This window comes from Populus nigra, chromosome 14, assembly GCF_951802175.1.
Source record: "Populus nigra chromosome 14, ddPopNigr1.1, whole genome shotgun sequence".
In the NCBI taxonomy this organism is placed as follows: domain Eukaryota; kingdom Viridiplantae; phylum Streptophyta; class Magnoliopsida; order Malpighiales; family Salicaceae; genus Populus; species Populus nigra.
The window spans coordinates 1,979,277-1,998,695 of record NC_084865.1 but is presented as its reverse complement, the minus strand read 5'-3'; the positions used below and the strand labels follow the sequence as shown (position 1 = coordinate 1,998,695).

Sequence of the window (19,419 nt, the reverse complement as noted above, 5' to 3'; positions counted from 1 at the left end):
ACCACATTAAAATCATCAAAAAACACTATAAAAAAGCATCAATTTAAGAGATGTTTGGGATAATATATTAAAATAATCATGACACCACACTAACCCTATAAAAAATAATTAAAATAAATAATAATATCCAATGCAAAAGCATTTATTGTTAAAAAATAAAATTAAAAAAAAAGGTTAAAAAAAAAGTCATATTCATGTCTGCTTATTGATATTCATTTTTGTGGTTTACAGAGTTTGTCGTGACCTGCAGTCATGAGTCATCATTCTTTGTTTATATCCGCTGTTAAACTACAGGACAGAATGTAGACTTGAAACCACTGCTATGCTCCACCTTGTTGGGTTGGTTGTCGGACGCAAGTAAACATGCCCAGCCACCTTGAAGGGCCATTTTGTTGCGTACTCTGCAGATCAGAAACGGTTTTTGCTTCCTTTAGATTATCTTAACAAAGCAATTGTGAGAGAGCTACTTCAACGGGCAGAAGAGGAGTTTGGATTGCCTAGCAATGGACATCTCACGTTGCCGTGTGATGCAGAGCCAGTGGAATATGCAATTGCTTTGATCAAACAGCATGTCACTAGAGATGTAGAGAAGGCATTGTTGTTGTCCACGGCTAGCAGTCACTGCTCAACATCGTCGGATCTCCATCATCAAGTAGCAGTCCATCAATTACCAATTTCCGGCTTCTAAAGAGGAGATTAGTTTTGTAAACAGTGCAAACAACTTGACAATGACAAATTTTGTAGAAAAATCATGAGATACATGGTTCCTTGGATAAAGTTTGTGGAGTATAGTTGAAGAGAAACCTCTGCAAATTCTAGTTTAAGGATACAGTTATGTTAAAACTTTTTGGATAAGTGGCCTCATGCTTAAAGCATAACATTACAAGAGTGCATCTGCCAAAGAACAAAATGAAGAATAACAAAAATTCTCAAACATAGAAGCTCGCAGGCTGCAACTGGTACTATTAAACGCCATTCCGAGTAACAACACGGAAATCAAAGTGGAAATTACTATCGCTAGACGATGACGACGACGACAACAAAAAAAAAAAAGAACCAGACACATGGCTTTGCACTCATACTATATAAAATTTACAAATAAGCTCATGTGGAATGTCCAGTTCTAAAAACAACAACAGGATCAGATTTGGAGACAACTATAGCATACAAACATCAGATTCACCTAGTGTTTGGTTATCTGAACTACAACACTGAAACAAATTGCTTCAAGACCTTTCTCCCACAAGTGATTGCTCAAGTTCCTCCCTCCGCTGCTCTAATTCCTGTGATCGTTAATCCAAGCATGTTAATAGAGGAAAATCTGAGTAACAATCAATATTTGTAAAAACAATAGACAGATATCAATAAATCACTGGCAAAAGAACACCATTTGCCTAATAAAACCAACTGCATACTCTCAGAAAAAACAAACTGTGTGCGAGCACATGTATATCAGATTGAGAATCTTATTGCCTTGCATTTTCACCCTTGTCTGATTTTAATACATCCTGACGACTTACATAACTGATCATGGAAGTCTGTTTGCTTACAGATTTGATTGGGGCATATCAAAACCTTTTCTACAGCATTATTGTGACAAGCGCTCACTGCTTGTAGCACTTCAAGTTTTAGAAACGCAACAAAATTTTGATCCATTTCCTCACGTTGGCTTACCATTTCATCGCTCAGATAAGCTATGATATATTTCTCTTCTTGCACGCATTGTAAACAAACAAATATGCCTGTAGGGATCTTAGAACTCATGTTCCTGTTTGTCGCTAAAATCTCATAACATGCCTTGACCTCCAAAAAGCGAGGGCACGGATAAAACTTAAATGCATAACTTGGAGGAGTAACATACACATACAGGCTTGGAGTAAAATGAAAAACAGGAACCTCATATAAACACTCAATACCAATCATCATTTCAAGAGCTACAGCAATACACAGCTCACCTCCAGATCCTTGATAGCCTGCACCCTCGTAGTTTTTTTCTTCTGTTGAGCCCGTTTGAGACACCCAATGCACAGAATTCCCTACATTCAAGAGCAACACACCATTGGATTTAGAAGTAAGTCATTGTAATCAACCAAACTCAATTTAAACCAAAGCCCCCCCCCCCCCAATCCGTCTATCATCTTACCAAAACAACATAAACTACACCACAACCAAGGAGCAAATAACTTGCTACATTTTCTAGAATAACAAGCTGCTTCTGCTTTGAAGAATAGTCAGGGAAAGCTCTCGTCATTACCGCAACACTGAAAAAAGAAAAACCATCATCTTAAACCGTACGACTCTACGCAACCCTGTGTAACGAACATTTTCCGTCCTCGTTGAAACAAATGACTTACAAGATTTGCAGCATGCCCCTGCCAACCCAATACTCCAATACCTGCAGAATATTAACAATTAACATTTTCACAAATTCCAGCATGGTAATTTATTAGAGTAAATTAATTAATTAATCATAAATTAATTCGATTCGATTCAATTAATTAAAACAAGTGAAAATGTCAAAATATTCATCACCAAACTCCAATTTTCACAGATTAAACACACGAGCAAAATATAAAATTAAACTTTAAAAAACAATTACGGGACCTTCCAGTACTTGATGATAAATCCCCACTCAGTCTCGGCAACCACCACAATAACCGCAATAATCACCGCATAACACCTGAATATTCCATCAAAAACCTTCACAAAACAACAACCAGTCAGCAATCAACACCTCACACACTCGCTCCCCTATACATATATAAAGATAGTCTTACATCAGACCCGTTTTTGAAGGATTGAATGGCGGAGAGAAGGTTGACGACAATACAAAGAATGGCGGTGAGTGCAGTCACAACGCTGAAACACCTACAAACGACTAAAAAGAGGTCCGGTCCAGATCGAGCTCGTAATGAGCTTAATGATTCTCGAGGAGACGGAGGCAAAGGAGCTGTCTCTTCGTTTCTCGCCATTGAAGCTGAATCGAAACGTGTCTAGGTGGATGGAGAAAAATACGATTTCTTTTTGTTTCTTCTAGTTCTCGAGCGGGATTCTCTTCTTATCTTTCGGCCGTTGTTCAAGAAAGGAAGGGAATGTGGCGGCAGACCAACACTGTCGGTTCAATAATGATGTAACTGACCCGTGTCAGCGGAATTTTCACGGTGGATTTTATGGGCTTTGTGTGGCCCGATTAAGTTTGGGCCGCAGCTAAAATCCACAGAAGAACAGATGGCATGTTGGGCCGGATTTAGAGGGAAAAAAACCAAAGAAAACGAAGATTTTAAACAAATATCAAAAAAAGTATTTTTTATACAACCACCAACTTAAAATACTTTATGCCTTCTTATTCTTAAATCTTAAGAAGGGAATGTGGCGGCAGACCGACACATGTCGGTTCAATAATGATGTAACTGACACGTGTCAGCGGAATTTTCACGGTGGATTTTATGAGCTTTGTGAACTTTGGGCCGAAGCTAAAATCCACAGAAGAGCATATGACATGTTGGGCCGGATTTAGAGGGGAAAAAACCAAAGAAAACGAAGATTTTAAACAAATATCAAAAAAAGTATTTTTTATACAACCACCAACTTAAAATACTCTATGATTCTTTTTTTTTTTTTTTTTGTAAATTGGAGGTGTTTGGATCAACTTACGAGCACCACAATTAATTTCTGGACCCATTGAACATCCTGCAAGCCCAATAAACAAGTAAAATATCGCAGGGGTGACGGATATGCACACTGACGTGCACACTGAAGCTCGAACCCAGAAGGCAGAGAAAAGAAAACCTTACCTCTATTGTTGGGCCGGAAGCCTCGGTGCTCTTATTCTTAAATCTTAAGTTGAATGTTCTCTAATTTTAAACAAAAATTAAAAAAAAAATAAGAGAAAAATATTTTACACATACCCAACACTTTACAAATTCTCTTGTCCAAACATTTTTTTTTATTTAAATTACATGTATAAATGACATATTTTTTACAAAAATGTAACATTTATTATCAAAAGGAGGAGAAGATCTTTTTTTTTTATTTTATTTTTATAGTATGAGGACCTAATTGAGTAAATTGATAGTCTAGATACTATATTGGGAGTTAATTTATAGTTGTGGGATTATTTGAGTTTTGCTCACCACTACTCCCAATATCAAATCATGTTTTCGTCACCAGCCCAAATCATTTCTTGAAACAGACAAATCCTTCCACATGCAGGTCTTAAAAAAATCCAATCAAACCTTAGCTAACAAAGGCTTTAATATTCAAAAGCAATCCACAATTTCCTCTGTCTGAGTCATAAATACATGCATAATTGCATGTGCCGTAGCCTGTAAGAACTCTATCTCCACAGCCACATAATCACAAAGAAAAACATCATCAAGATGGACAATATTGAAGAAGAGATTGCAGCACAAAATGGCAATTTGGAAGAGAGCTCAAGTGCAAAAGATGGTTCAATTTGTGGGTATGAGTCCCTTCACCACCTTCTAAGTGTCAATCTTAAGCCTCATCTATACAAGGTAACTTTTCCTTTCTCTTTTTTTTTTTTGTGTGTGTTTTCTTATTGAAGTTTGAGCAAATTTTGATGGGTTAGACAGATAAATCTCTCATCTTTCACTGATTTTATTTAGTTGTTTTGTAGGACTGTTTATTTTTCTGTTTAAGTGAGTCTGTAGCTGCAAAGATTGAAACTTTATGTCTATAGTAGGGGATTTACCTCTTTTGCTGGAGATGGGATGAGTTCTGTCACTTGTGTGATTGTTAATGTTGCGATTTTATAGGGTTTGATTACATTTGAATTCCATGTTGATTTACTGACTAATTGTAAGAAACTTGTGAATCATTAAGGTTGACTGGAAATCTTATGATGTTTGATACATATGTTTCAGGAAGTCAGTCGCTTGCTTATTGGACTGAATTGTGGAAAACCTCTCGAGCTTATTGCTCTCCCGGAATCTGCAAAAGCTCTCTCTTCGAAACATGATTTTGACCTCCAGGTAGGTGCTTGTCCCACCTTTTGTTTTAGCAGTTAATGTTGAATCTTTTTGAAGAATTAAGTTCCCTGTTCAATATATATAAATAATTTGTCTTTGGGCATTACGTAGATGGTTAGAACAGATGATTTAGTTCTTGGTCCTAAACAACGTGCTAGAAATGGTCGTGCTGGTATTTTGGAGCTAACACTTTGTATAGGCCTCACTTGTTTGGATGGGACAGATGATCAGTTCAATGCTTGAACTGTCACTTAAGTTTTCTTCCCATTCTAAGATGGGACTTTTAAATCTTTGATGCTAGGTGATTGATTTTTCTGAAACTTAAATCATTAAAATTTTCAGGCCTTTTCCTTTGATGCTGACAAGGAGTTGGTGCGAGAACCTCGAGTAGTCAGGGTGGGTCTCATTCAGAACTCTGTAGCTCTTCCAACAACTGCCCCCTTATTGGACCAAAAAAGAGCTATCTTTCAGAAATTGAAGCCAATCATTGATTCTGCAGGTGCTTCAGGAGTCAACATATTATGCTTACAGGTAAGCTGAGACATGAGGTTTAAACTGATTTTGATGATTACTGTCCATTGCATTCCGAAAAATATGATGTTATTTCTCATATAATTATAACCCAGGAAGCATGGATGATGCCATTTGCATTTTGTACCCGGGAGAAGAGGTGGTGTGAATTTGCAGAGCCTGTTGACGGGGAATCAACACATTTTCTTCAGGAATATGCGCGGAAATACAACATGGTCATTATAAATCCAATTCTTGAGAGAGATGTTAATCATGGAGAGACTCTCTGGAACACTGCTATTGTAATTGGAAACCGTGGAAACATAATTGGCAAGCATCGGAAGGTAATTCTCATGCTATTTGTTTCTGTGTTATGTTGTTCCTGCTGTTCTTTTTCAAAACATTATGATTTTGCATTTTACAGAACCATATACCTAGAGTCGGTGATTTCAATGAAAGCACGTATTACATGGAAGGAAATACCGGGCATCCTGTGTTTGAGACGGCTTATGGAAAGATTGCTGTCAATATATGTTATGGGAGGCACCATCCATTGAATTGGTTAGCATTTGGCCTGAATGGTGCAGAGATTGTTTTCAATCCTTCTGCAACTGTTGGTGAACTCAGCGAACCAATGTGGCCTATTGAGGTTAATACCAGTTTGCTGTGTTTCATGCTTAGAATGTGTGCAATAGTTCGAGTTTTTGTTATTGTTGGACAAATTGAACTTCCAAAAGTCAACATGTTGCTTATCACTGGTCACTGACATATTACTGATGGTTTTGCAGGCTCGTAATGCTGCCATAGCTAACAGCTACTTTGTTGGGTCAATCAATCGTGTTGGAACTGAGACATTCCCTAATCCATTTACTTCCGGCGATGGGAAGCCACAACATGCAGATTTTGGGCATTTCTACGGGTCTAGTCATTTTTCAGCTCCAGATGCTTCTGGCACACCCTCCCTCTCACGTTACAAGGATGGATTATTGATCTCAGACATGGATCTAAACCTCTGTAGGCAGCTGAAAGACAAGTGGGGATTTCGGATGACTGCTCGGTATGAGTTATACGCTGACATGCTTTCCCGTTACTTGAAGCCAGACTTTGAGCCCCAAGTCATCTCCGATCCCCTGTTACATACGAAGTCTCTGTAACTCTCAGGAGTTGAAACTTGCAATCTGTGAAAAATACAAGCTGTCGCTGGATTGTATCTTGAATCATCCTCTGAAATAAAGAATTCATGTTTGTAAATATTCAGACACCTTTTATCTGTTGATGAACTAAGGATTGAATGACAATAAAAGAAGTTTAACAGACCCTTTTGGGACTGATGATGAGAAGAAGAACCAGCATGAATGGCCGAGATTGCTCATAAATGGCTGTGAATAGACAATCAAATGAGTTGGGATTATGAAAAAAAAATCGTTTAATTGTTGACTGGTGCTTTCAAATGACTGAAAGGATGCTTTCTGATAATACAAGAATCATGATCAAGTTTAAACAATAGTCAAATATCATGTGCCTTGTATTGATCAACGTTATTATATAAATAAGAACTGATTCGTTGAGCTCTCCTTTCAAAGAAGTTCGTTTTGTACCGATCGACCTTTTCTTAGTTTAATGCCCATGTTCTACCTCTCATGATTGTCGGATCTGACAAGGGTTTGGATAGTTGAGTCAATTCAATTAATTTTATGAAAATAACAGCATTTTATTTTATTTTTTTCTTACAAAAGATTGATCCAATATTATCAAATCAATTGAATATAACCAAGGTAACTAATAATTAAAAAATTAAAAACTACTTAATAGATTTAGTTATGTCAATATTTTGTTAGATTTAATTAAAAATTTAATCTAAATTATGTTTTATGTCTTTGATTTTTCAAGTTAATCTATAACATTAAATCAGATTTAATAACTTTTTATTTAACTCTATATTTATATATTTAGTGATGCCTTGTTTTTATGCATAAAGAAGAAAATTAAAAAAAATAAATCTAAAGTTACAAATAGCTTCTTTAGTTTTGAAATGACTGTTTGGGAGTATAGTAAAAATAAGTTTTAAAAGTATATTTTTGAAAAAAAATTAATTTAATTTTTTAAATATTTTTTAATAAAATATTATAAATAAAAATAAAAATTTAAAAAAAATCATTTTAATTTATTTTCAAGTAAAAATTATAATTAATCCCATCGCCTTGTGTGAGTGTGCATGCATGTTTTGGTGTTTTTGGTTGAGAATTATGGTTAAGAACTGTGTGAAGATGGGAAATTTGGGATTAGGAAGTAAAGCATTACTCTTTTTTCAGGCTATATAGTTTATTCTTTGAATTGGTAAAATAGAAACTTTGTGTTCAACTTGGTTTTGAAAGTGATATCTGATTGACTTGTTGTATTGCATATGTGCATGTGCTGTTGTTTTTATTGGTGTGAATTGTGGTTGGCAATTGTGAAAAGAAGGGATCTTTGAGACTGGGAAGTGCAGCGTGTTGGATTTAGGGGAATCTGTGCTTGCTGGAAATGCTGGTGCCTTCTGATTTTCCTGGAATGTATTAGAAGATACTGATACTTCAAATTAGAAAGGTTGAAACATTGGATTTTTGAAAAGATCAGAACTTTACACTTGACCTTTTCAATTCTTTTTTAAAATTTCTATGATCCAAATGGGAAATAAAAAGATTTGGCAAGCGAAAAACATAAACTGACGGTAGTTCTTACTGTTTTGTGTGATTAGAAGCAAACTGTGATGGAGGGAATGCAACTCTATATAGATTAAGATTTTTCTTTCAAATGCTGAGAAATTCTCTCCTGCCTTGCAGTTGCGATTAGGCAATGCTGTAAACAGAGAGGATTATGAAGATGCTGCTAGGTTTGAAGTGGCAATTGCAGCTGTAGCAACAAATGATACTGTTGGCAGAGTGATGTCGCTGCTGAATGTGAGTAATTTAACTTGCGACTCTGGTTTTCGTAAGGAGTAAAATGCTGAAATTTCTTCTGTTAACCAGTCTTCTTGCTTTCTTGGGGGGGCTGATTCAGAGAGCATTAGAACAAGAGCAATACCTGGAGGCAGCTTTCTTACGAGATAATGCTGGTGCTGGTTGTTGCTGCATCTGATATGTGTTTTTTCTCAAGCTATGTTCCATGTTTTTCTTTTTCTAAATAGAATGTTCACCATGACATCTCTCTTTTCTTTTCTTTCTCATCTTCTCTCTCTCTCTCTCTCTCTGTCTATCTCTTTTTCTTTTTTTGCAGTACATTAAAGGTGGGCCTGTTGTTGGGTTCGTGTATGGGGATCCTGAACATCACTTCTTGGTGTTCTTCAATCACCTGAGGCTTCAACAGTAGATGCTCGTGTACATTATACTTGAGCTTGTATGTTCTTTCTCCTTATTTGTCCGGGCATGTTATTCCTTGTTAAACTAGATTAATGAAGTCTTAGTAAATCTGCCATAAGATACACAATTAGCTTTTAGTTTGTTTTCATTTTAGTGGACCAGACTGGATTACAGATTTGATCTTACAGTCTAGCATGCTGCTTCTGCATGTATTGTGAGCCCTTGGTCCGAGTGATCAGCTCTCATAGAGCTGATCCAATGATATAGCTCTTTATTACTACTTTGCATATACACTGAGATAGATGCTGGAGTATAGTGGCTACTGATTTGGGATGACCTGTGGGGAAATGATTACTCTGCAGGAACCTTGTGCTGTGCTATATTGCATATAAGAAATTAATAAAAATGCAACTTCAACCAGTTATTTTGTAAATGTATTTTGGTTGGTTACAATGCTGTTGTGTCAGCTTTTTCCGCAGATCTGGAAATCGATTTCATGCATGCTTTAAGGATGTGCTTGCCCTAGCTGCTTATAAGTTAAGCAGCTTTTGGTCCAACTTTTAGAAGTAAGTGTTCTCGTAAAGAATTCTGAAACCCCTGGAAAATCAGGGAGAACTCTGTTGAGTAGCAACTTGAATTTGCATGGAATTCTGAACGGTAGGAAAATTATTGCGTTTGGGACATTGTTTATGACTTGGCCCTCTCAACAAAGCAGAGAAGTAGAGCTTAAAGGTGTGTTCCTGTTTTAACTTTCTTTTTTAAGGTGCCTTTTCTTTTAAAAAAGCATTAAATTCTTGAGTAGAAGAAATCTTTAGGTACATGTATTATTATATTGTGTAGAAGAAATACAGGCATGGTCTGCTAATAGCTAATCACATGAAATTGTACAGGCTCCGAACACCACCTCCATTGTTGCTAACTAGAGGTGAGGTGATGGGATTCATGGTTTCTTTGGTATAACCAGTGACACCTCATTTGCTATTATGGCTCCCCTTTCCTTTGCCATGTAAAGGCCCATATGATGCATCAGCTCCTGCAAAGATAAACCATAAAAAATAAAATAAAAAACTAAAAATTTGAGAGTGAGGACTGGTGGGTGGTTTCTTCTATATTAATGGAGTGTTTAAGTCTCTTTGAAGGTGAAACTAAATGCTCGTTACCTGGGGATGAGATAAGGCACCTTTGGTGTTTCTTGCAACATGAAGAGGAACATCGAAGGTAGCACAGCCACGAGAATACACTATTACATCCTCCAGAGGGGCTAGAAATCCACGGTTTCTGGCAGATATTGTTGAACAGACAAAATCCAGAACACAGATGTCTGTGCATATGCCCACCACCAATATCTGCATTCAACAGATCACATAAATTGCATACGATCTTTTTTAAGCTTTTGTTTGTGTCATTGTGATTAAAAACATGCAAGAATGATGGCCACAGGTTCGCTTTATAGTGAACTTGTGACCTAGTATCATGGCTTGTAGTGGACTTACAGCTTTTATATGATTGTTCTTCACCCAATCTACGAAAACATTGGAGCCATCATCCTCGACTGAGCCCAAGAATCCATCAAAGCAATCTTTGCGTCGGATTGTGACATTTGGTTCATTCTCTATCCATTGCAGTGCTGCATTTTATAGAACAAACAGCATACATAACTTCAGATCTATATCACCTTGTCAATTTTCCTCTTTTCCAAGGATCTAGAGGAAAGCAGATGCTCGTAGAAATTAATTCTTGATTATTGGAAAGAAAACGTATTAAGAGAAACTAAATACCAGGAACCAGCTTGGATTCATCCGTGCCAGCAATACAATGAGGGGGGTATGGTTCCTCAGGCTTGTTAGGTTGATGAGAATCAAGGAATGCCAGAACAGGCAGTTTCTTGTCACAGAACAACCTGGCCAGCCTTGCTGATTCATTGATCATTCCTGTAATCTGCCTATTGGGTTCTCTCGGAGCCTGTAAACCAGATATGTAATACTGAGCATGAAAGAGCAAAAAAAGTAAATAGCTATCGGTTATATACAGCCATGTAGAGTAGTTAGGATTAAAAATGTTTAGACTACCAGATTTCCAGCACCAGTACTGCAAAAACCATTGATGACATCCACGAGAGCAAGACCAGCTACATCATCCCCAGGCAAAACCAGACTCTTGCTCGAAAGGAAGCTCATTTTTCAAAACATCTATGCTTTGAGACAGCACGTTTTTATCAACTACCAGCACAGAAACTGAATTCCACATTCAAGGAATTTTATCTTTTTTGGTGTTCATGAACAAATATATGGAGTCCAGAGCATATTATAGACAATCACAGGCATAACCCTCGTATTACACAAAAGGTCTGATAAAAAGGATAGATCCATGCATGCTAACCAACAAAATTCCATGACATGAATCTCATCTTTCTTGATTTGATTGTATAGTTTCAACTTCCAACTGTCATTAATGCTATAAATTGGTATTTATTCAGTGGGAAAAAGTAGGATCAGGGCATAGTATTGGCTTCCCTTGGTAGGCTTACAGCAAGAGAGGGATTAATGTATACCTAGTCTAGTTTAAACACACACAGCAAGAAAAAAGAAACAAGGCACCTAATTATAGAGCCATGAGAACATTTAATGGTCAAGAAAAGAGAGATTCAGTTACCAGATTTCCAGCACCAACAGAGCAAAAACCATTGATGATATCCACAAGAACAAGACCATTCACAACATCTTCAGGCAAAACCACAGACTCCTGCTCAAGAGGCAGTTCATTTTTCAAAAGATCAACAGTTTCGGACACCATTTTCTTCTTTTTTCACTGCCACAAAAGCAAGAACAGAAGTGAAATGAAAGAATCTTTCTTTGAACTTCAAGTCAAAAGTATCATTAAGGGACAAGTCAAAAAGGTATTGATTTAGATAAACAAAAACGTGCATGTCCTTCCATCTGAATTTCCCTTTTTCCCAATGTATTATTATCAGCTGTCTTATCTTATCATATCATATCATATCAATCACTCCCACAGCAAAATTATTGGACCCTAATCCAACCGTTCAAGATTTATGTAGGTTAATCTAAATTAATATAAAATAATATTGTTTTAAAAAAAATAAAAAAGACAAATAATGTTTTAAAAAAATAACATCAAACGCAGTTTTGACTGGAATTTAACAGAGTTAAGGATTAATCAGCCAAATCTGAAAAGATTAATTTTTATATAGTTAATTTAAAATATAACTTGAATTATATTTTCACTAGTAAATTGTATATTTATGAAAAAAAATTGAGATATATTTAGAGCTGGTTTAGTATTATAATATCGGTTATTTTTTAAAATATTTTTTATTTAGAAAAATATTAAAATAATATTTTAATTTATTTTTTAAATTTTATTTTTAATATTATCATATCTAAATAATTAAAAAATTAAAAAAAAATTCAAAACACTTTTAGGATATTAATAATTCTGCGGCTCTGCCTATTGTTAGGCAACAAATGGGCCAACCCACTGTGATAGGCGAGGATCTCTTCCTTCCCTCACACCTGCCAACAATTTACAAACCTAAACGCAACAACGGAAGATGGTATTGTGGTAACTGTTGTAGTTGTGGTTTGAAAAAAATTATTTTATAAAAAATATTTTTAATTGTGATTGTTTGAAAAAATAGGTGTTTGGTTAAAATTATTGATAAAATTAAGATTGAAGAAAAAGTAGTTTAATGTGTTTGGTGAAGAATGTTTTTGAAATTGAGGTTATAAAATAATTTAAAAATATATATATTAATATTGATGGTTTTTAATTTAAATATTATGGATTTAACTATTGCAGTAATATCATGAAATAAATCATATTTTATATAAAAAAAAATTATTGTTCTATTAAACTATCTACAATTCCATTACGTACAAAATTTATCTGACAAGAACTACAGTTTTCATAATTTTTTAGCGTGTAATAAAATTAGATAAAATATTATCATGTATAAAATTCACTCTAAACTAGTTTTTTTAAAAAAATGTTAAAATTTTTTTTAAAAAAAAGTTCCACGCAGTGCAAGAGAATTGCACTGTTCACTTAAAAATAGTGAACAGTGCATCACTTTGCACTGTTCATGTTAATTGCAGTGTTCATTGAACAGTGCAATTAACGTGAACAGTGCAAAAAAACAAGGAATTCTTGCTTTTCAAATACTGCGTTTTGGACGTTGAAATGCCGTGGGTCCCATGAATAGGAAATTGCTTTTTTTCTTTACCAAATGGGTTGCATCTGCGTTTTGTTAAAAACACAGACGCAACCTCGCTACCAAACGCCCTCATATCGTATAATAGTGGTTCTAACTTTTTAGGTACAGTTTTGAATTGTTAAAAATGGTTTTTTTATATATTTTAAAATATATATATCTATTAAAATAAATTTTTATTTTTTAAAATTTATTTTTAATATTAATATATTTTAATGAGCTAAAATCATATAAAAATAATTTAAAACAAAAAATATTTTTTGAATGGAAAAACAAACACACTCTTAATAGTCTTTTTTTATTTATCTATTTGTAACACATAACTATGTATAAATAAAAACATAAAGTACATTTGATTAATTATAATATTTTAAAATAGATTATAATATCTTTAAATTATTTATACGATATTCTTTTCATTTTTTTACCACGCTATATTTTCTGTATTATTTTTTTTGTAATATTTAATCTTGTGTTTTCCATAAAACATATTTAATAGGCTTTTTATATATAATTTCTCTTTTTATAGCACTATTTTATTTTTATTTTTATGCGAACACAATTATAAAATAACCTTTGATTTTAGGTGTACATCAAAACACCATATAATCCATTTTTTTTCCCTTAATCCACCATAGAAAAGAAATTTCTTTATTTACATAGTTTATAGATTATGGGTTTTGATTTTATAGTATATTCAATGCAAAACAAAACAAAAAACATGAACATGTTACTCAACAATCCCTCTAAATCCGAAAAAAAAAATAGACTTTCTTCATTTCTATAATATTATTCAGCTATTAGAAATAAAAGATTATGAACAATTCATTTTTAAAATATTTGAAGTTGTAGATTTTTTTTAAAATAATTGATGAATAGAGTAATTAATATAATAATATTTACCAAAACTGAAGGCAGCACACGCCTCAAAACTAATTCCATGAATATTTTAAATCTTATCTTGATTCATGCTAGAGGGAATTTTTATAGGGACGCAAACATGAAATTGCTTGCTCTTGGCAACAAAAAAAGATCACTCATGTTGTCTTACTCAAATGGGTAAATGAGTTTATATTTTTAGTTACCCTTCTAAGTTCAAATCTATGAATAGATTTGGTCCACCCAGAAACTTAATCTTGGAAAATCGGCATTTGGTCCTCAAGACAAATACCCTCCTGCTTCTTCACCATCACGACACTGCTGCTTAAAATTTCTTCCATGGATAAAGAACTAGCCCTAATTGCTTTATGTTTGCTTGGAATCACAAAGCACTCGTGTCTATCAGGCCAGCCCATTGTGTTCCTTTGAAAGTCAGATTTTTTTATTTTTTCTTTTTTTCTTTTTAGTTAATGAGATCATTAGATGAATTAGGCAAAGAGGACTTATACAGAAAGCTTTGCAAGGAGGTTGCTATGAACCCAAAAGAAAACATTACCAAAAATCTTGGCTGCCCATAAACGCAAAGCAGAAACTTTGGGCAAAAACAGGCATCTACTATGATACTACAAACACCATTACACCGTCGCCAGCCCTTGAACCAGATTCAGCTAAAAAACAAACCTGAAACTCAAGCAAGAAATCTTGCTCTCGCTCACAGAAGCGGATTCTACAAGAGAAGTAGCTCGAAATCAAGACTGAGCATGGCATAATATCACTGGCAACAACACTGACAAAAGCAACTCCAAAACACTCTTTACACGAATTGACCTTAATAGAGAATAGCAAACCTCAGACTTCATTTAGTACAAGCAAGCTGCTCTTATGAGCACAGCCATTTCAACTTCAACTGTTAGCACACTGCAGCAAAGGCTCTAAGGAGTTCTTGTATTTTTTAAACTGCATCCAACCGAACAAAAGCATAGACACAAATTCAGTTTAGCAATCACAAAAAGAAATCAGTTCCCAGTCAATTTGAGAAAATTGTTCATATTAATTCGATAACAAGCAAGCACACAGAAATTCATCAATGGAATCAAAGGCAGTTCACCTGTTCAGCAATCTCTTCACGTTTGCTAACTAGCTTTTGAACTTTAGCGGCACCAGATTCATTTACCATGTTAGTCTCTGACGTTATGGCATCCACCTATTAATGGAACAAAAGAAACTTAGGTAATATCGAACTACTACAGATCAATATGAGTTGGTTTAGCATTATGTATAAATGTACCTCTGACAATACAGCTTCAACCCTCCTTTGTCTTGCTTCTAGATCATGCCTCTTGGATTCCACCTCCGACTTAATAGTATTATATTCTTTAGTAGCTTCCTCACACTTCATATCTCTTTCTTTCTCTAACAGCTTTTTTAACTCATTCAACTGTTGTGCTGGGAAAGGCAGAATATGCTATCTATCAGCTCCAAAGCATTCATTCATATATAAAGACACCAAATTACCTCAAGTTTCTTAAGAATTTACCTTTCATTTGTAGTTCAACCAGTTTGGCATCAAGTGACTTATCCATCAGCCCATCGTCACTGAGCTTAGCTTTTAAAGCCTTATAGTCTTTTTCGATGGATTTGGCAGAATTTACCTATCAAAATTGGAAATTACATCCTGAGGATTCGGGAATTACATTCAGTCATTGCCTAACTAAACAGATAGTATGCTTTAGGAATATGCAGAGCCTGTTGCGTTGCACCATAAATTAATACTATAAACAGATAGCACTCAAAAGCCTATATGGGGCGCTAAAAGAAAATAAAAAGCAATCTGTGTGATTAGGTGAATATTGATATTATAATAAGATATCATTTTCCTCTTGGTGGTCATAGAGTATTCTAAATGAAGCTGTGAGACCAGAATACTGAATTGCCGAGGACAAAAAAGTAGTCATGTGCTCACCTGTTCATGGATTGCCTGCATCTGATCGAAGTGCTTTGACATTTTCTTAAGAGCCTGAGAGTAGAACTTAAAGATATCAGTAAAACTTTGTGTAGCTGATTATAAGAATCCAGTAAAAAATTGTATAGCTGATTATCCAACAGGCTAGACACAGGAAACACCATTGAAGTTAAATAGATTTGACAACAGCAAATGTAATGCTAAATCCAAAAAGAATAAATGGTTGAAACCTGATAGTTTCAAGAACCACATCCCGTTTAGCATTTGAAAAAGAAATAAATAATTTGGAAGTTGAACAAAGCCTATAGAGCTCAAATCTCATTCCATTCAAAATCATTTATCCAGATGAAATATCAAATTTTAGAGTCTACCTCGAGCAATCTCACAATATCAACAATTAGAAAGTCAGAAACTTCTCGGAAAACAAATATTTATAAAAAATAATGCAATGAAATTAGACTGCATTTTCATAAATATGTAATAAGCAAACTCCAATAGGCTAGCCATGTTTAGCAACCCCTGAAGGTAACATATTAGTTACCTTTGTATAAACCTCAAGGACAGCAGTCTTAGCCTCAAAGGACTGCATTGCTAATCTTTCAGCATTCCTTGCCTCTTCTCGAACTGATTTCTTCTCCTCCAAAGCCCTCTTTTAGCCCATGCAATGATTGTTATTTGCAAGTCAAAAAGGGATCCAAAAGGAAAATAAAAGCATGCAACTAATGAAAACAACAATGGCAAAGTGTAGGGTGCTGCATAAAAAAAAAGGAACTAAGAATCTTCGAAAAGACATTTTCTCATTTGTTCATGAGATTGAGGAGGTGTATACAACCACCGTGTTGGGCCATGTATCTCATGAAATAAAGGAGTAGCTTATTGGTTGGAACTCTCATAAAAGTAGGACGGGTTAAGCTAAATACCAACAGAGCAAGCAAAGTTAGCCACGTGAGGGCAGGAGCAGGTGGCTTACTGCATGATTCTAATGGTGCATGGGTGGCTGGGTTTGTGGCCAATGTGGGTCAATGAGATGCTATAAGGGCAGAACTGCCAGGTGTTTTTTATGTGTTTGGAGTCAGCTCGTCAAAGAGATTGCAAATACATTGAGCTGGAAGTGACGTGGTCTACCATGCTTTACAAGGGCGACAAGGTTTTCTGCAATCAGGCCCCTCCATGCAGTAGTTTAATCCTTAGAGAAGTTTTCCCTGGGAAATCAGTTTAACTCACACATATCTGGAGGGAAATAGACCTACTCCCACATATTTGGTGACTTAGGAAACTATATTTATCAATTCCAAAATCATGATCTAAAGCCACTCCAAATTCCTCCGAGGCAAGGATTGCCATTTTGTATAACCAGTGAATCATATCATGCCTTACTATTTTACACCATTATAATGTAGAGCAAGGCCATCCCTCCACAGTTGACTGTGGCTCCTATAGTTATATAAACTTCACTAGAGCATGCATTATAAATTTTGGATATTTCAAGTGCCAATGTTTGAATAAGTGGACTTTAAAATGAAGAAGAAAATATACCTGTAATTTATCTGGTGATTGAACAATTTTTGAACGTAAATTTGCATTCTCTTGAACACTTTGTACCAGGTCAAACTCGGCCCTTGAAATCTGAAAAAACAAAACAAAAGCTTAACTATCAACAACAGCCACTATGATGACTCCCCGTAACTAAGCACTCGGAATAAATACCTATCTGTAAGGTAATCCTATATATACACACATGTCAAAAGATTTACTGGTATTATGATATCATTTTCCTCTCGGCCTTCGAAATCCAAATAATAAATCAAAAGATGCACTATATGTAAGGTAAGCATACGCATGTTCAAAGTGTCAACCCACATGATTAACATAAAAAGATGTTTTTGTTATCATTCAATGTGATATAACATAATAATATCATGGCGAAGCACAAGATAGTATTAAGGTAAGGGAAAGTGCATCGAAAAGAAGATTAAAACGTTCCACACAAAGCGCAGATAACTCAAATCTTCAAAGGTTATGTCTAGCCGCCAGACACAGTTAACTTTTATATTTAAATTATAACCTCAAATCAATCCATCAATCAATCACAGAGCATAGAAGCCTCTAAATTCACAAAAATCTATTCACCAAAATCAACGAACAACACATAGCCAACTTTCAACATCCTTACCTCCCCATCCATTTCCGAACTCCTCTCCTTCAACTTCCTATACGAAGCTCTCAGGGACATCTGGTGGTTGTTGAGGTCAGCAATCTTTTGTCGCAATTCTTTAACTTTGCCATTAACCTCTTGAGCAAGCGGTAACTCTCTCTCCCTCGCATCATTATACTCCGCGATCTCCGCATTCAACTACACGACCCCAAAAAAAACATAAAACATTCTCTTAAAAAAAAAATTAATAATAATAATAATTGCAACCTCCTACTATAAAAATATCATAACCACCCAACCTGGGAAATCTTATCCTCCAAGCCTCTTCGCTGCTCGTCAAGAAGCGTAAGTTCCTCCCCAATCGGCCTCAATTCATTCATTTTCGAGTCTTTATGAAGACAGAAATTGAGAATGGCACTTAGAAAAAACTGAGTGCGATCTCCTTGAGGCTTCAAAAGATCTCTGAGAGTAAAATCAGCAGGACATTGAAGCATTGTTATAACCTCTTTTACCTTAATATAAAGATTCATAATCCGGGCCGACCCGACATGGTAATGCGGGTTCTCAAGCTGCTCTAAAGCTGCAAACTCAACTTGCCCTTCATCTTCCCTGCAAAAATTCAACAATCCTAGCAGAAATTAATTTATCATTATTATTTAAAATAAAAGGAGAAAAGATGATGAGACTTACTCGTGGAGAAGATCGAGGTAGACTAGGAGACGGGTGTAGATATCGGCCACGAAATCTGGCGTTGGATTTTTCAGGTCAGTTTCGATTATGGCGGCGATTTGTGACTCTGCAAGGATTGAAATCATGTCCGTACGGGAGAGCATAGGGTACTCGAATTTCGACATTTTTTAGGGTTTTTTTCCTTCTTCTGCTGCAGCTCCGCTGCTCCTGCTGCTGAGTGGAGTGGTGGTTTTGGTGGGAGTGTGTTTGGGGTTTTGAATTTGGATTTTTTTAGCATAGATACAAAATAGTCCCCCAATTATCTGTTTTGTATCGCTTTTGCTCCTAACCAATTTTGATTTCTAAATCGGAGCTTTCGTTTGTTCTCACTTCTCAATTTTAACTTTTTGAGGTTTGCTTCTGTTTTTTTCCTTGTGTAGTGTGTTGAGTTAATTATAAATCAGTCTCACTAATTAATTCGTACTTTTTTCAGAGATTACATATTTGATTTCTATATTTATTGTCTAAACTCATTTTGATTACAGTCATTTTTATTTATTTCATGTAATTTTTTTATATATATAAAAAATTGTGTTATTTTCTATTCCTTTAAATAAAAGGACTCACAGGATTTATATTAAGTTAGTAAGCATTTTCAAATTTTTTACATATATAATGATGTT

General features: G+C 35.2%; 4 protein-coding genes across 6 annotated transcripts; 1 reads left to right on the top strand and 3 right to left on the bottom strand.

Moving 5' to 3' along the window:
• Positions 1-926: 926 nt before the first annotated feature.
• LOC133672647 (uncharacterized) lies at positions 927-3,130 on the bottom strand. Its single transcript, XM_062093121.1, has 6 exons — positions 2,778-3,130; positions 2,605-2,700; positions 2,355-2,395; positions 2,144-2,261; positions 1,956-2,036; positions 927-1,283 (listed from the first exon to the last, which is right to left on the bottom strand). The coding sequence occupies exons 1-6, from the start codon at positions 2,970-2,972 to the stop codon at positions 1,227-1,229; spliced, it is 588 nt and encodes a 195-aa protein (XP_061949105.1). The 5' UTR covers positions 2,973-3,130; the 3' UTR covers positions 927-1,226.
• Positions 3,131-4,157: 1,027 nt separating this feature from the next.
• On the top strand, positions 4,158-6,830 carry LOC133673501 (beta-ureidopropionase). Its single transcript, XM_062094353.1, has 6 exons — positions 4,158-4,517; positions 4,887-4,994; positions 5,334-5,522; positions 5,618-5,845; positions 5,926-6,150; positions 6,290-6,830. Exons 1-6 carry the CDS (start codon positions 4,380-4,382, stop codon positions 6,653-6,655), a joined length of 1,254 nt encoding a protein of 417 aa, XP_061950337.1. The 5' UTR covers positions 4,158-4,379; the 3' UTR covers positions 6,656-6,830.
• Positions 6,831-9,638: 2,808 nt separating this feature from the next.
• On the bottom strand, positions 9,639-11,800 carry LOC133672689 (nicotinamidase 1-like). Of its 3 annotated transcripts, XM_062093179.1 has the most exons (6): positions 11,492-11,631; positions 10,909-11,028; positions 10,618-10,801; positions 10,333-10,466; positions 10,000-10,185; positions 9,639-9,872 (listed from the first exon to the last, which is right to left on the bottom strand). In XM_062093179.1, exons 2-6 carry the CDS (start codon positions 11,014-11,016, stop codon positions 9,780-9,782), a joined length of 705 nt encoding a protein of 234 aa, XP_061949163.1. In that variant the 5' UTR covers positions 11,017-11,028; positions 11,492-11,631; the 3' UTR covers positions 9,639-9,779. The 3 variants fall into 3 exon arrangements, with proteins under 3 accessions (XP_061949163.1, XP_061949161.1, XP_061949162.1); XM_062093177.1 differs by lacking the exon at positions 10,909-11,028 and having other exon boundaries at positions 11,492-11,800; XM_062093178.1 differs by lacking the exon at positions 11,492-11,631 and having other exon boundaries at positions 10,909-11,485.
• A 2,665-nt stretch (positions 11,801-14,465) lies between these two features.
• Positions 14,466-19,046, bottom strand: LOC133672929 (kinetochore protein NUF2 homolog). Its single transcript, XM_062093504.1, has 10 exons — positions 18,758-19,046; positions 18,367-18,676; positions 18,086-18,265; positions 17,449-17,538; positions 16,454-16,561; positions 15,913-15,966; positions 15,487-15,601; positions 15,238-15,395; positions 15,058-15,153; positions 14,466-14,906 (listed from the first exon to the last, which is right to left on the bottom strand). The coding sequence occupies exons 1-10, from the start codon at positions 18,919-18,921 to the stop codon at positions 14,853-14,855; spliced, it is 1,329 nt and encodes a 442-aa protein (XP_061949488.1). The 5' UTR covers positions 18,922-19,046; the 3' UTR covers positions 14,466-14,852.
• Positions 19,047-19,419: the final 373 nt, after the last annotated feature.